The 15,449-nt window shown below is 41.4% G+C and overlaps 1 protein-coding gene across 4 annotated transcripts in view; it reads right to left on the reverse strand.

Moving 5' to 3' along the window:
• The window catches only part of St3gal3 (ST3 beta-galactoside alpha-2,3-sialyltransferase 3), a 194,013-nt gene that overhangs the window by 99,500 nt on the left and 79,064 nt on the right, over positions 1–15,449 (reverse strand). For 2 of the 4 annotated variants that reach the window (XM_076860599.1, XM_076860597.1), the window contains exon 3: positions 14,322–14,369. The exons of the other annotated variants lie outside the window; for them this stretch is intronic. In XM_076860599.1, coding sequence (XP_076716714.1) covers positions 14,322–14,369 — 48 coding nt within the window. The remainder of the gene's footprint in view (positions 1–14,321; positions 14,370–15,449) is intronic. 4 annotated transcript variants of the gene reach the window in all.

The raw sequence follows: 15,449 nt of genomic DNA on the forward strand, positions 1-15,449 counted from the left end.
CAGCCTGCCCAATTACCTTTCCACTGCACCCAAACCAAAGCTCTTGTAAGCTCCCGACTTGTCTACACAGCTACTTCCTGGACATTTCCACTTTGATGTCATAGGGATGCTAAAAATTCTAGATGTCATATGGTTCACCATTGTCCTCACAGCTAATTCTCGTCTGCACATTCCCAAAACCTGGTCCTCTACCAGTACTTCATGAAAGGCACCCCTATTCCCCCAACTCCCAGACTTAAAACTCAAGAGGATCCATCAATTCCTGATACTCTCTTATTTCATTTAGTTAATTATCTTGTCCTTTTAATAATTCTTTCTCCTAACAGGATCTCAAATCCACTTTTCTCCATTTCTATGAACCTTGACTAAGCCAGCTTTATTATCCTAACAACTTCCTATCAGGTTTCCCTGTCTCCTGTCTTGTCTCTTTCTAGTAGGTTCTCTGTGCTATAACTGAAGCTATCTTTCTATAAGATAAATATGATTATGTCACAAACCTGCTTAAGGCCTTTCAAAGGCCTTAAAATTATTGAAATTATTCTCAAAACAAATCCAAATCTCTTTGTTTACAAATTCCTTCGTGATCTGGCCTATAGCAACCATTCCAATTCCAAGCGTTTTTTAAATTAATTTGTTCTTTTTAGAACAAGGTACATGGTAGTAGAGTGTATTTCGACATAATATACATACATGGAGTATAACTTATTCTAATTAGGAACCCATTCTTATGGAGTTTCACAGGTGGTATATTTATACATGAACAAAAGTTTTGATTCCCTGCATTGCCCCTACCTTGGCCCACCCACCCTGACTCAACTATTTTATGTTCTGAAGAATCTCCAAGTCTTTGGATATGCTTTCCTCCTCATTTTAAGTATTTTCCCTGCCCCTTCCACTGGTTATTGCCTACCCATTGTTCCTAAGAGGCTTGCAGTCACCTCTAACTCAACACACTACAAGTCAGACTGACAGTACCTTCCCCAAGTCCTGTGGATTTTTTCTGGTAATGGCATCACCATCCAGTCCTCTCCATGGCCCTCATTTCTAAGTATAGACCCTCCTCCTTGCACGATGGTCGCTGTTTTTGCTGCGTCTTCATTGCAGATGCTTCCTGTTCTGTCCTCAGTCATCCCACTGACTTGGTAAACAGAATCAAATTGCCAAGATGCAGCCATCACCACGGCTCGCCCACCCCCCGCAGCCCAGCACTGGGGATTGAACTCAGCTGAGCTAACTCCTCCTGCCTCAGTCCTCCAAGTAGCTGGATTATAGACGTGTACCACCAAACCCAGGCCAAAGCTCAATTTAACAGATATTCTTGTTGCACAACAAGAAACTTTGTGACGTGACTTTTACCTACCTTTCCAGTTCTATCTTGCACTATTCTCTCCTCTGTGCTGCACTCTGGCCATGTTGGCTGTCTTTCAATTCCTTCAATAATCCATGAGTTGCTCTTATAAGCAGTGCCTTATGCCTGAAATGAGCCCTTGCCTCTGCTCATTCTTCACCCTAGTTCAATGTCCTCATTTAGCAGAGCACTGCCCTTCTAGTCTAGAATATGCCCCTTTCTATATGCTCCTTTGACACTGTACCTTTCCCCTCCTTGTTTTAACTATACATGTCAGATATGTGCCTTTCTTTTGCTAGTTGAGAAGCTCCACAAAGGTTTTCTGTATCCCCCAACACTGTGCTTGGCATGCTAAGTGAATATGGAATGAATGCTACCTTCTCTGATCTAACCTGTTAGCCTTCGTGCCACTCGGCTGTGCTCTCCACCAAACTTAAAGAGCTTATTGCTTTTTTACCATTCTTTGCTCATGAGCCTGGAGTACATATCTTTTGGTTCTGTCCTCTTTTAGAAATAGGTCCCTTAAGTTTCCTTTGGGGCAGTGCTTTTCTCCCATTATACGCAAGTGGCAGGACTGTAAATAGAATTTGGAATTTGTGTCTAAACTGTAGGCACCTTACAAAAGCTATATTGGTTGGACTCTTTCTTCCTTAAACCAAGTGACATCAGAAGGAAAAACAGGACTGGGGATGTGGCTCAAGCGGTAGCGCGCTCGCCTGGCATGCGTGCGGCCCGGGTTCGATCCTCAGCACCACATACAAACAAAGATGTTGTGTCCGCCGATAACTAAAAAATAAATATTAAAATTCTCTCTCTCTCTCCCTCTCTTACTCTCTCTTAAAAAAAAAAAAAAAAAAAAAAAGGAAAAACAGTGTGCTAAAGAGATGGACCACTTGTGGCCGCAACCTAGATCCCTGGGGCTGGCCTCTTGTCCCTTCTGAGGGCCAGGTATTTGACCTTTTTTTGTCGGGGAAGAGGGTACTGGGGATTGGACCCAAGGGTATTTTACCATATACCTATATCCTCAGTCCCTCTTTTTTTTTTTTTTTTTTGAGATAGGGTTTTCACTAAGGTGCCAAAAGCTGCTCTTGAACTTGTGATCCTCCTATCTCAGCCTGCCAAGCTGCTGGGATTATACGTGTGTGCCACCTTGCCTTGATTCTGTTGGTACCCAGATCCTTCTGGTATACTCTCTTCTATTTATTTATTTTTTTGTAGCACTGCTAGGCAAATGCTCTACCTCTTAGTTATATCAAGCCATTTTTAAATTTTATTTTGAGACAGAGTCTCACTGACTTGCCCAGGCTTGCTTCAAATTTGTGGTCCTCCTATCTCAGCTTCCCAACTCTCTAAAAAGAGAGATAGCTCAAATCAGTTTCTGTTGCTTACAATGAAATACTCCTAACGTACATGCATTTGAGTCCTCCTGGGGGCAGGACTTGGCCTCTGTATCTTTAGTACCTGATACAGGATCTGGTACAGAGTTGATGCTACATAAATGTGTTGACTGAATGTAGTGACCAAATGACAAAGGGAGCCTAAGGAGTAGCTCTGAGACCTGGATTCTTGTCTTCCTCCATCCCTCACAGTGAGGTGGCAACACCGGTGGTGGCAGCGATGGCAGTGGCAGTAGCTACCTCTCTGGATCACCAGCCTATCTTTCACAGCCGTGCTTCCTTTGCACTGGCTTGGCTGTTCTGTTTCTGGCTCCGGGCTCCCAGTCCATCAAGCTGATCACTTCACAGTCACCAGCCCAGATACAGTCTTTCCTGACTCCTTCCTAGGTACAATTGTCTCCTGCCCTATTTATTTAACTTTTCTTGCACCCTCTATTTCAGTTTCTAGCTTTTGCTCTAGGGCTTCCTTCTGAGAGGTAGTTCCCTCCCATCATTTGCCTGATATTTAACCTTTCCTGAGCCTCCTCAGTCTCCAATGAGTGCCCATCTCTATCCCAATCAAGGACCCCACCTGCTAAGGCTTTGCCCTTCGCTCCACAGAGCTCTCACACTAGCAAGAAAGTTTAATGTAATCTTCAGGAGGTGTAAATTTGAAAAGAAAACAACCAAGCATAATACTGTAGGCACACAGGGGCACAGCCTCCTTACTGCTGGGACTGGGCATGGCTCCAGATCCCAAAGCATCCTGCTTTACACAAACTAGTCAAGAACTGCATGTGAAGCTAATTTGAGTGTACCAGCACTTTCAGAATAGTTCACCTCAGGGTAGCTGGCAGGAAGGTCTGGGGCTCACCAGCAGTGCACTGATCCCAAGTCTATGAAGAAGAGAAGACTCTGGGACTCCTGAGTTAGCCAGGCACAATAAGCACTGACATTCACATGTAGCTCTCCTTAAGACTCTCCTCTCAGATAACAAAGCAAGCCAGCAGTTGCACAGTGAGGGAAAAATGTTTAGTCTGGTGGTTTAGGCTTCCTTTCTGGCTTCCAGCAGGCCTGAAAACCCAGGATTACAAATCACCAACCAGTGAGCAAACATATGTGTGTGCTGCCTGGCTCCAGGTGGGAAGTAGCATGGGTGACGCGAATCTGCACTCCTCTCCTCCACACCTGCACCAGGGTCAGAGCTGTGAATGTACAAAGTGCTTTTTCAGCTGCTTAAAGTCTTTGAAATTAACTGTTAACCTTTCTTGTTGCTCCTACAAAGGGACTCAGTCTTTTTAGTCACAATAAAAGTTTTATATAAATTACTAGGAAAAAAACTAAAAAAGTCATACAAACACCTGGAAGATTCAGACACTATCTGAATATAAACAAAAGAAGATCATGCGCCCAAGTGTGCAAGCACCTAATAATGAAACTTTTCTTATTCAAAACAGAATTAACAGAATTGTAAGAACAAATATAGACTAGGTCTCCTGTCTTCATAACAGAAACGACACATTACTGAAACAACAGTGAGAATTCAGGAGATTTGAATGAAACAATTACTAAATTTGAACTGATGTGCACAGAGGCTTTTATCCAACAGATGGAGAAGGCACTCTTTTCAAAGTATACAGGGAACATTTCTGAAACAGATTACCTCTGAGGTCATAACACAGGGCCAGCCTCCCATTCTTGTCTAATTAAAGGTTGGGTACTGGAAGCTATCAAGTGGAACCAAGTACTCCAAAATTCTATTTTTTACTTGAACACTCATATTTAATCACTGGCAAAAAAAAAGTCAGTTACTTTCCTTGAAGTGGGAAATACTTGAAGGGAAATGAGCATATCTGTCAAACTCCAAAGTCTCAAAAGTCATAGTTTCTTTGTCAGTTTTCCTTCAAGTAAAACTGATATTCCAACAAAAATACAGCCAGTTTAGCTGGCAACACTATCACAAAAAGCTGTTCTCCAGACAGTCACTGTACCTGCTGTACAGCAAAGGTGGCACACACTCTTCCCATTTCAGTTCACAGAGTATTTTAAAAATGTGTACTTGGGGAAGAAATCTAATAAACCTAATAATTGCTAGGGTGGCAATGTATCTCAGAACTTACCTCTTATCTAACATGAACAAGGTCCTGGGTTTGATCCTAAGCACCACAAAAGTAACAGCAACAACAATAATAATTGCTATGGTTTATCAAGACCTGGTCTTTTTATTTTTATTTTTTTAACTGTGTGTGGTCATGAAGAATGCAACAATGGCCACCCACACAGATTAGGACTGCTAGCTTTTTCATGAAAAACACAAGTTCTACCCATCCTTGCTTTTGAATAATAAGTAGAAAAAAGGCAAGGGAAATTTTGTAATAGTGTATAAATAGGTGTGACCTAAAAAACTAACGAACAAAAATCTGAAATGGTTCTTGGGATCCCTTTGGGGACCACAGATCATACATTACAAATAATGGTTCTAAATTGTTTTTTAATTTAAAATTTTTAAAAGTTCAAGTTTCATTTTTCATGTCTATAAATGTTTCAGGGAAGACACGACATCCCACATCCCATTTCAAGATGAGGCTGGTCCTCGCTGTGGTTGGAGTATTGCCTCCAGCACAGAATACTTGTGGCATTCCTACACAAAGGCAGTGAAACCGTGGCAGGAGCAGGAGAGAGGTCATTTTCTCCTCTTCCATGAACTATCTACAACCTATCCTCATCTCATGAGACACCAAAACTTCCCGCTCTTAGCGGGGCCGTCACCTCCATCTGGGAATTTAATGAGGGAAGCCCCAGTAAAGCAGATCTGATGGGATGCCTGCCCTCTGCCTACCAGAAGCAGCAAGCATGTGACACCCAGTTCCACAGCCACTGAATGGAGACCCAGAGCACATGCAGTTGCCAGAAGAGCATGTGTTCCTAGTGCTCATAGAGCAGTGTTGTCCAAGAGGCCATGGAGCAGGGACAGGCCAAGTAAGGACTCCCAGGGATGGGGGATGCTGTAGGTAGAGGCCAAAACACCTGTCCCCACATAAACCTAATCTCTCTGTATATCTGCAGCCAATATAGCCTTTTATAGCCTCCAAGTTGGCTGTGGAGTGATTACTCCAAGAATTCAAGTACATTTTGCAATAGAACTTCACATTATTTTGAAATACTTGGCACAAAAAAAAAAAATGAAACTGGATTTGAAAGCCATTTATTCTACCACAGAAAATTTCAACATTACAATTTTGATGAAAGAAAAGAGCTATTGGATACTTTAAATATAATTTCAACTGTTGTAAACTTCTGAGTGAGTGTAAAAATTGTTTTGTTTTTAATGTTGCTTATGTGGACAAAAATCTCTTTTTGATGAAGACAATTAAGTATTTTTTTTTAAGAGAACATCATTTAAAAAGCATTAGTAGGAGTTAAGATTTCCCAGGAATAAAACCTGATGTAAAAATTTATGAACACTGAAATAGTCTCAAGTTTTCAATTTAAAAACTTGAAAATATTTATATTTATGTCTTATAGCAATTCAATATTTAATATGCAGTCATAATAACATTTTCTTAAATTTTTTGGGGGGGGAGGCAGTGTTGGTGATCAAACCCAGAGCTTTGCATGTGCTAGGCAATTGCTCTACCATTGAGCTATATCCCCAGCCCTGAATGAGGATGTCTGGTCAGCAACAGACTACCCATAGGGTGGTGGTTCAAGAAGATTACATCACCTAGTGATATCACAGCTATCTCAGTCTGTGTAAGAACACTCAATTATGTTCATACGCAACAAAATCATCTCTGGACACATTTCTCAGAATTTATCCATGACATTTAAACCATTTTATGACTATATTCCTTAATACTTTGTGATTAATTTTGCTCATAATTCTACTGTAATAAAAATTGTGTTTCCTAATGCACTAAGCCCCTCCTGTTTATCTTAGTATGGCACAGAGATGTTGCCACTTTCTACCTACATTCTGGCATGTAAACAGATGGGAAAAACATGCTGAGCAGTGAGATCTTGTTCTATACAGGACAAAAGGAGAGACCCCTTGAAATGTCCCTAAGCCAGGAACCCCACTATATAGCCTCACCTTTAGGCTACTGAGCCCCAGAATGAAATTCTGGATAACAGCTGTACAGTATGAACCCTACATGCTACTGTCATTCCAAATCTTGAGAGAGCCACTTTCTTTTTCCATTCTACAGAATCATTACAATTTCTCATCAGCTGTCTCAAAGCAGATGTTTATTAAGTAACTTCTACTGATGACAACACAGAATATTTCCCAGGAAGACCAGATGAAGGAGCATTATTTAGGTTTATAAAGTTTAGTATTTTGTGGGATTAAAATAGGGACTTGGTTCTACCACAATGTTTCATATTATAATTCACTAAATCCACAAAGGCAGGATGGTCCATCAGGCCAGAAAATTCCACTCACCCATAAGAAGCAGCTCTGCTACCTGATCTTTAAAGTGGTCTTTGGTTCCCCATCTCTGGGTTACAATGAGTTGTTAAGTACAAAGGGCACAGGGGTAAATGGATAAGGACCTATCCTAAGGAAAATAGGTCTCTCGTTTCTGAAGAAATGCCACTGTTCAGACTTCAATAAGAGTCATAGGCTATATTAAACCTAAGTACTACATGCCATGGCTTGGGTGGAGGAGGAAGTTGGCAAGAGTTCCAATGGACTGTCAGACATGCTGCCTGAAGAGAAGGACTGAGGGGAACTACTATTTATTGAGCAACTACTTTGTATTCCTGCTGCTCTCAGTACTGTTACCTACATTCTCAATTTAACCTTTATTGCCCCAGGAAGCAGGTATTGTCTCTATTTTCCAAATGAGGCTTATAGAAGGGCAGGAACAGGTTCAAGATCCCAACCATTAAGTGGGATAGTTGGGAGGCTGATGAGATAGCTCAGATGTGACTCTAAAGTCTCTTTTTTATGCCACATTGCTCTTAGAGGAAACAAGAAAAGCAGACCCCCATCTTACAAGATCTGCCATAAGAGCAATTATATCCTATTCCCTCCTACCCTGTGCCCCAGGAGTGATGTCAAAAGGCCCTAACCATGCCACATATGAATCATGGGAGTCAGCAGGGACCTGGGGGGGGGGGGGCTGGCCAAAGTGCACAAGGCTCCCACATCATCTGAAGTCAGAGAAATAAACCACAACATGGGACCAATTAATCAAAGACAAACTAAAATAGGAAAAGCCGTTTTACAAAACAAACACAGAAAACCCCACTGACCTAGACTAAATTAACTGACCCAGTAAAATAACTTAGAAGTTCACAAACTAAAATCCAGTCCCAAATGGGTAAGTGTTGTATGGGGGGAGGGGAGAGTCCTATCAAGAAGCTTCTGATACGACAGAACCCACTGTAGCAGTGAATCCTCCACAGCTGTGCTCTGTGGTCCAACGTGGCTACACCAGGGGCCAATGGAGAGTGAAACCTCATTGGCCCCAAGTATGAGGACCATAGGTTACAGAAGGAATCCTGGAAGCCTCTTTGCATAGGTAGAAGCCCCTCCCACTGTAGTTAAAGAGGCCACTGCACCAACTTTCCCACTATCCTGGGAAAATAGCAGATGTCCAAAGCCAAACAGGGCAATGAATTTGGTCCAGCTAATGACACCAAGTGTGTCAACGCCATGCCAGGGCATTTACATTAAACTGCAGGAGGATTATGAAGGACAGCATGTCAAAAGAGCAACTGGAACAGTAAGTGGAGGGAAAATGACTCACTTTGCACTTTGTACTTTCAATTTCATGGAGCTTATCACCTACTTAGAGAAGGCAGAAATACTCACTGCTTTGGTCTGAATGTTGGCTACAGTGAGAATGGACTTCTAGGAGGCAACAAATGAGAAGACAGTTCAGTTAGATGGCTACTAGTCCAGGACAGAGAAGACGGTACCTTGGACAGTGGTGTAGGAAAGTGGCTGGAAAGGACACATTCTGAAGAGAGAAAATGAGAATGTGTGAAAGAAGAACAACAATTAAGGTGATTCCTACCTAGGTTTGTGGCTTGAAGAATTAGGTAGATGGGGAAAAAAAGTGGGAAAGGATCCAGTTTAAATACAGTTGTGCCTTACATCATGAATACATACCCTATACATGTTTCATTAGATTTACATGTATGTTTTGTTGTGGGTGAGCTATTGTAATTTTGTTTGTTTTTCAATTGCTTATTGTTAGTATATAAAAACACAATTAACTTTTGTGTTTTGACTTTGTATCCTGTCATTCTGCTAAACTCAAGTATTAATTCTAGGAGTTTAAAATTTTTTGTTGCTTTGTTTTGCAGATTCCCTGTTTTTTTTCTGATGGTTTGTTTGGAACTGGGGATTAAACCCAGGGGTACTTTACCCCTGAGCTACATTCCCCAGTCCTTTTTATTTTGAGACCGGATGCTGCTAAATTGCCAAAGGTCTAAGTTGCCCAGGCTGGCCTTGAACTTGTGATTCTCTTGCCTCGGGATTATAGGTGTGCACCACACCAGGTTACCTGGGATTTTCTACATAGGTAATCACATATTCTGTGAGGAGGGTTATTTTAATTTCTTCCTTCCCAACCTGTATTATCCTTTGTTTTTCTTGGTTTACTGTATTCTGAGACTTCTAGGAGATTTCTGATGTTAAGAGGGAAAGCAGTTTTTCACCATTAAAGTATGATGTTTGCTGTAGGTTCTTCGTAGTGCCTTACATCAAATTTTAAAAGTTCCTTTCTGAGTTTGCTGAGATTATTTGTTATGAATCAACTCCAATACACAGATAATAAAATTTTTAGTGTTGGCCAACAGGTCACTGTTCCAACTTCTAAAATCTTTTTCTTCTGTTGTTCAGATTGAACTGTTTTTATTGCTTTATTCTGAAGAATCCTCTTTTCTCTATTGTTTCCATTTTGCTATTTAGTGCATTTTAAAGAAATTATTGCATTTTTTAAAATTGATTTTTGCTAAGACTTCCCATTAGTTTCAACAGCATTTGCCCTTATTTCGGGGAACACTTTTATAATAGTTACTTTAAAGTCTTTGTCAGACTGTTCCAACATCTGTGATATCTGCTGGTTATCTTCTCCCATGCAAGTTGAGATTTTTCAGGTTCTTCATAAGATGATTAATTTTGGCTCATATCCTGGATATTTTGAATATCATGTTATGAAACTCTAGGTCTTGTTTAAATCCAGTGGAGAATGTTATTTTTGTTTTAGCAGACAATTGAGCAGGTTGGGTTGAGGCAGCAAGTTCTGACCAGCCTCTGTGGATTGTGGTTTCAATGTCAGTTCCACTTTCAAAGCCTATTCGGATGCCTCCTCTGTGTGCGCCACCCAGTGTCCTGTCTGGGACTTTGGCAGTGGTCTGTCCCACTTCAGTTCGCAAATTATGGGGACTGCTTTCTGAGTACCTCCTCCCTATTTTCTCCACAGTGCTTTCTGATTCCTTGGTCTTCCCCTGCTTAGTCCTCTGGCAGGAAGCTGGCACTTTAGTTCCCACATTCTGCTATGATTTTCCTGAACTTATATCCAAATCTGGGGCCAAGCTACAGGAAGGCAGAGGGAAAAAAAGCAACCCCAAACTGCAATGCACCTTTTTTGGGACTACAGCTTCTCTGATCAGAAAGGAGGGTTCCCTTTCCTGGGTTTTAGGTACCTAAAGGTCCTACTGCTGTAACTATCATCACCCCTACCCCCATCACCACTGTGGGACTGCGCAGGGGCTGGAGCCTGAGGGAAATGAGAAGGGGGGGGGGGAACAATCCATGGAACTTCCCACTATCTGAACCATAGAAGACCTTTTCCCACCCTGAAGTCACAACTAGAGGTCTTTTTTCTGGAGCTGATGGAAGCCTGGTGTTCACTGTTAGGTTCTGGGCTGCCTTGAGTCCAGGACATGAGGCACTGGAGAAAAATGGAAATACAGTTCCAGCTTGTTAATAAACTAAATTCTGGTATTCTTCTCATTCTGCTACTATTTATGTTTTAGAATCCTCCAATAGCTGTTAAGTGCATTCTGTGCAGGCCTCCAGCTGTATTTAGTGAGAGTAAATACACTTACTCTATCTTATCTGTGACTAGAATCTTTTTTTCAACTTAAAATTATTCACACTAAAAGAAAGAAAGTAAAACAGGTATTAATTCCAAAGTTATCTTCCTAAGATTCCAAAATACTTTCAGTAATGTGGTGTGCCCACTGTAATGAAAACTCTCCCTAAAGAAAACAGTAAAATGGCCACTGTCAAGACCTCTGCTCAGCTCTTCCCTGCTGTCTTTCCCTTTTAGGACCAATGCAAACATTGGCCATTAAATATTCTATGAGAGCAAGAAAAAGGTAGAGCTAAATATGGAATCAAATAGGCGCAGTCAAGAAAAAAAGAATGCTAGGTGAACTGAAATATCAGTTCTAAGTTAAAGTTGACTTTGAATCAATTTGAATCTATTTTCCACTAAGAGGGAATTGGGCAGAAAAATATATGACTCTTCATTCTTCACCAACCTTCCCTGGGAACCATGTAAAAACCCTGAAGCCATAAGCCATGGTTCTTTTTATAACTCCAAAAAAGACGGAAGTCAAAGACCAAAATCGCCTTGAAAAATGAGCATAGAGAAAGTAGTAAATACTCAGATAAGGATGGACTTTGGAGCCAGAGTGCCTAGATTCAAACCCTGGCCCGACCCTTTGCTTACTATTTGATGTTGAATAAATTATTTTCTTTCACTTCTCTGTATATCAATTTCCTTGGTTGAAATGGGGATAACAACAATGTCTATTTCATAGGGTAAAAGGGGTTAGAACTCTGGCACATAAGTGCTCCACAGATACCAGCTGTCCTTCCTCCTCCTCCTCCTTCCAGGCAAGCCCAACTTAGAGGGCCACTTCCTGGCCCTTCTGTGCCCTATGAACAGGTTGGCCCTTGCCTGACAACTCAAGTTATGCCCTTTGTATAAAAAATTATGAACCATAACAAATATATAGAAAGGCACATAAAGAGTTAAATGTAGAGCTTAATGAGTTACAGTAAAAGGGATGCCCTTGTAACCCAACTCAGTTCACTAGAAAGAATATACCAACACTCTAGATAGAAGCTCCACACACCTCTCTCTCAACACATCCCCTTGAACACCACCATCCCAGCTACTGCAGAATTCAATTCCTTGCTTTTCTTTGTTGTTTTAAAAGAACTAGGGGGTCTGAGATTGTGGCTCAGGGTAAAGCGTTTGCCTAGCATGTGTAAGGTATTGGGTCCGATCCTCAGCACCATATAAAAATAAATAAATAAAGGTACTGTGTTCATCTACATCTTTTTTTTTTTTTATAAAGAGAAAACTTTTTTTTTTTAATATTTATTTTTTAGTATTTGGCGGACACAACATCTTTGTTTGTATGTGGTGCTAAGGATCAAACCCCGGGCTGCACGCATGCCAGGCGAGCGCGCTACCGCTTGAGCCACATCCCCAGCCCTCATCTACATCTTTAAAAAAAAAAAAAAAAAAGAACTAAATTGTGCATCTAAACAATTACGGTTTAATTTCATTTTTAATGTTATATAAATAGAAAAACACATATTTCACCCAACAATGTCTTTAAAATTTATCCATGTTGTTGCATCTATGTATAGTTTGATAATTTTTACTATTCCACATGAATATAACTGCTTGTATATTCATTTCACTGTGGTTAGGTATGTAAATTGTTTTCTTGTTTGTCAATCAGGAATGATGCTCTTACGAACAGTCTTATACATGTATCCTGCATATATCTCCTGGTACATATAAACATCCATTTCTTTTATTTTTTTACTGGTATCTTATAGTTATATACAACAATAGGGTTCATTGTGATAATAAGCATCCATTTTTGTAGGTAAGATACCTAGAGGAGGAACTGCCAGAAGACAGGGTACATGTATATTCAAGTTTTACTACATCCTATCATCATTTTTTTCCATAGTGACTGTACCAATTTGTTCTTCAACCAGTGAAGACTCAAGAGTCTCCACTCCACCATGTCCTCATCAATGTGGGGGTGCTGAGCTTTTCAGGTTTTACTGTTTGGAACATGATACCTCACTGTGATTCTAAGTTGCATTCCCCGAGCACTAATGCAGCTGAACAACTTTTCATAGGTTTACTGGCCATTTGGATTTCCTCTTTTGTGATGTCTGTTCAAGTCTCATATCTGTACTAGGCTATTTCTCCATTCCTATTGATTTTTGTAGTTCTTTGTTCTGGAAACAAGTTCTTTGTTGGTTAATTGTGTTATAAATACATTTTTTTCACTCTGTCTTTTCTCTCTTAATGAAGTTTTTGATTAATAGAAGTTCTTTAATGTAATAAAATTGATCAATCTTTTTCCATAATGAATAGATACAACTCTAGGATCTATTTAAGAATCTTCTTGCCTGCCCCCTCTGTCTTGAAGTGATTTTTCCCATCGCAGTATTTTGGTGAGGGCACCTCAAGCAGATGAGGTATGAGATAGCAAGATGGTAAGAGGAGAGAGTGGGCTCTAGAGCCACAGGGAGATGGGTGGTCTGAACAGCCATGTCATGTTTCTGATCGTGAGTTTCTTTGCTGTAATCAAAAATGACAAAACTTCAAATTGTGATAGGTAACTATAAGGTGCATAAAGTTCCCAAAACAGTATTGGCACACAGTAGGTCCTCAGAATACTGGTGGCTGTGATCACATTCTCTGAATATCCTTCCTCTTGTCCACTCTACCACAATGGCCTGTTCCTCATGGCTATTTTCTAAGACATTCAACTACTGCATTCAAGTAACAGCAAAAGAGATTAACTGCCCTCAACAGGCCAGCAAAGACTATCTGATATTCATAGGCAGTACCCCCAGTAAGAGGCCCACCATTTTTACCAAAAACAAAGGATTGATGCAAGGGAGGCTCTCTTAAGGCTCTTTCTTAAGTCAGAAAGTTGAGGACTCAACGCAGCCACTCTTCTTGCTTGCAACCAGAAGCACAGAGGCATGGGCAGGTGAACTTCCTTGAACCCAGGAGAGCCAAGCTCCCCTGGCCTGGGTGAGTCTAGTCATAAGGTAGTGGCCAATTTGTATACCCTGCACTGTAAACCCAAGGAAGGGAAGAAGTTCATCATCTATATGCATTTGGCATGAGTGCAGTCATGTGGAACCCTGACCTGGAAAAGGTCTGTACCTGAGTACATGAGGTGTGCCGGCAAACATGCAATGGAGTGTATGTCCTCAGGAGAATGGGGTGCTCTCACAGCCTGGCACTCTGCGGGAGAGCCCTAATGGTTATCATGGGCAGAGCTTGAAGCCTCACAGTACCCACTGCCCCACTCTCTGAAATAGGACATGGGCACAGAAAACAGACATCCTTTCACATGAACCCAGACCCCTCTGCGTGAGAAATGAGCTATCTGCTGCAACTCCTCTGTGCAGGAAAAGTGCTCTTGATGTGTCTTTCTTCTCCCGTACTATGAGTCCTTGAGACTGTCCCACAATTCTCAGACAATCCCTTGCCCTCCCCCAGGACCCCCACAATACTGGCCTCTATAGATATGGCCAGCATTGAGAGCTGAAAAGATGATAGAGGGGGAAGAATTGGTACCTGAGCCTAGTGTCTGTCCAGCGGAGTCAAAGGAAAGAACCACTGAATCTGCAACACAAGAGGACAAATTTGTTTCTTTCTCCTTCTCACAACAAGGCAACAAGCTCCTGCTGGCTCTGTCCAAACCTTGCCCAGGGGAGAGTCAGCTGGGATGGAAGTCCATGCCCACCTGTCCACTGGGCCAGCAAGCCCTCTCAAGCCAGCCCAGCACCCCATGCCTTCTGCCAATGAGAGAATGTCTCAAGGCAGGACAGGCCCCAAATTCTTCAGAGGCATTTCCTGTGAGATTAGGGGGCAAAATTTCCTTTTACTTCTCCTACTGAAAATAAAATTAAAACAAAGTAAAATAAAACCTCCCTCCCATATTTGGTTAAAAGCACTAACATTTCCCCACAGATCTCTCCCTTTCTTTTCCTCACAGAGATGCCCTTCCCCAAACCCAAGCTGTTCTAAGGCACCCGTCATGGCAGCCACTCTCTCACTGCCAGCAAGCACATGCCCAACTGTTTATTATTCCTCCCCACAAAAGACTGAGAGTGACCCACAGAAATTTTTAGTACACTGAAATAAAGAAGTGAAGAAGTCAAAGAAAGGAAAAAACATTATATAACAGGGGAAATGTTAGTGCACAAATTGCATGCCATGAGGGCCTTTAAACACTGCAGGCAGAAGGAAGGGGGGCATGACAACATCCCCAACAGCCAAAGCAAAAGGGAGAAAATGAACAGTTCCCAGACCCAGTGCCCACAATGCATTCATTCTTTCATTCATTCGAATATTCAGGACATATGTTTGGGGCATCTACTGAATGCAAGATGCTACATTATGACTTTGAGATACAGCAGCCAACAAAAAAACATGGTATCTACTCCATGGACCCCCTGCTATCAGTCTAGGAAAGGACAGAAACCAAAGACCAAATTATTTAACTGGAAACTGATAAAATTTTTTTTAAATAAATAAAAGAAGAGAATGTTATGGAAGTTTGTACTGGGAACCAGACCAAGACCTTCTGGGAACGGGTGCTGGAGAGGGCGGTTTCCCTGAAGAAGCTGACATCTGGACTGACAGCTGAAGGATAAGTGAAGGTCAAATCAGATAAGAATGGAATGGGCACTCCAGGAAGAG

The sequence above is a fragment of the Callospermophilus lateralis genome, chromosome 7 (genome assembly GCF_048772815.1).
Source record: "Callospermophilus lateralis isolate mCalLat2 chromosome 7, mCalLat2.hap1, whole genome shotgun sequence".
Lineage (NCBI taxonomy): Eukaryota > Metazoa > Chordata > Mammalia > Rodentia > Sciuridae > Callospermophilus > Callospermophilus lateralis.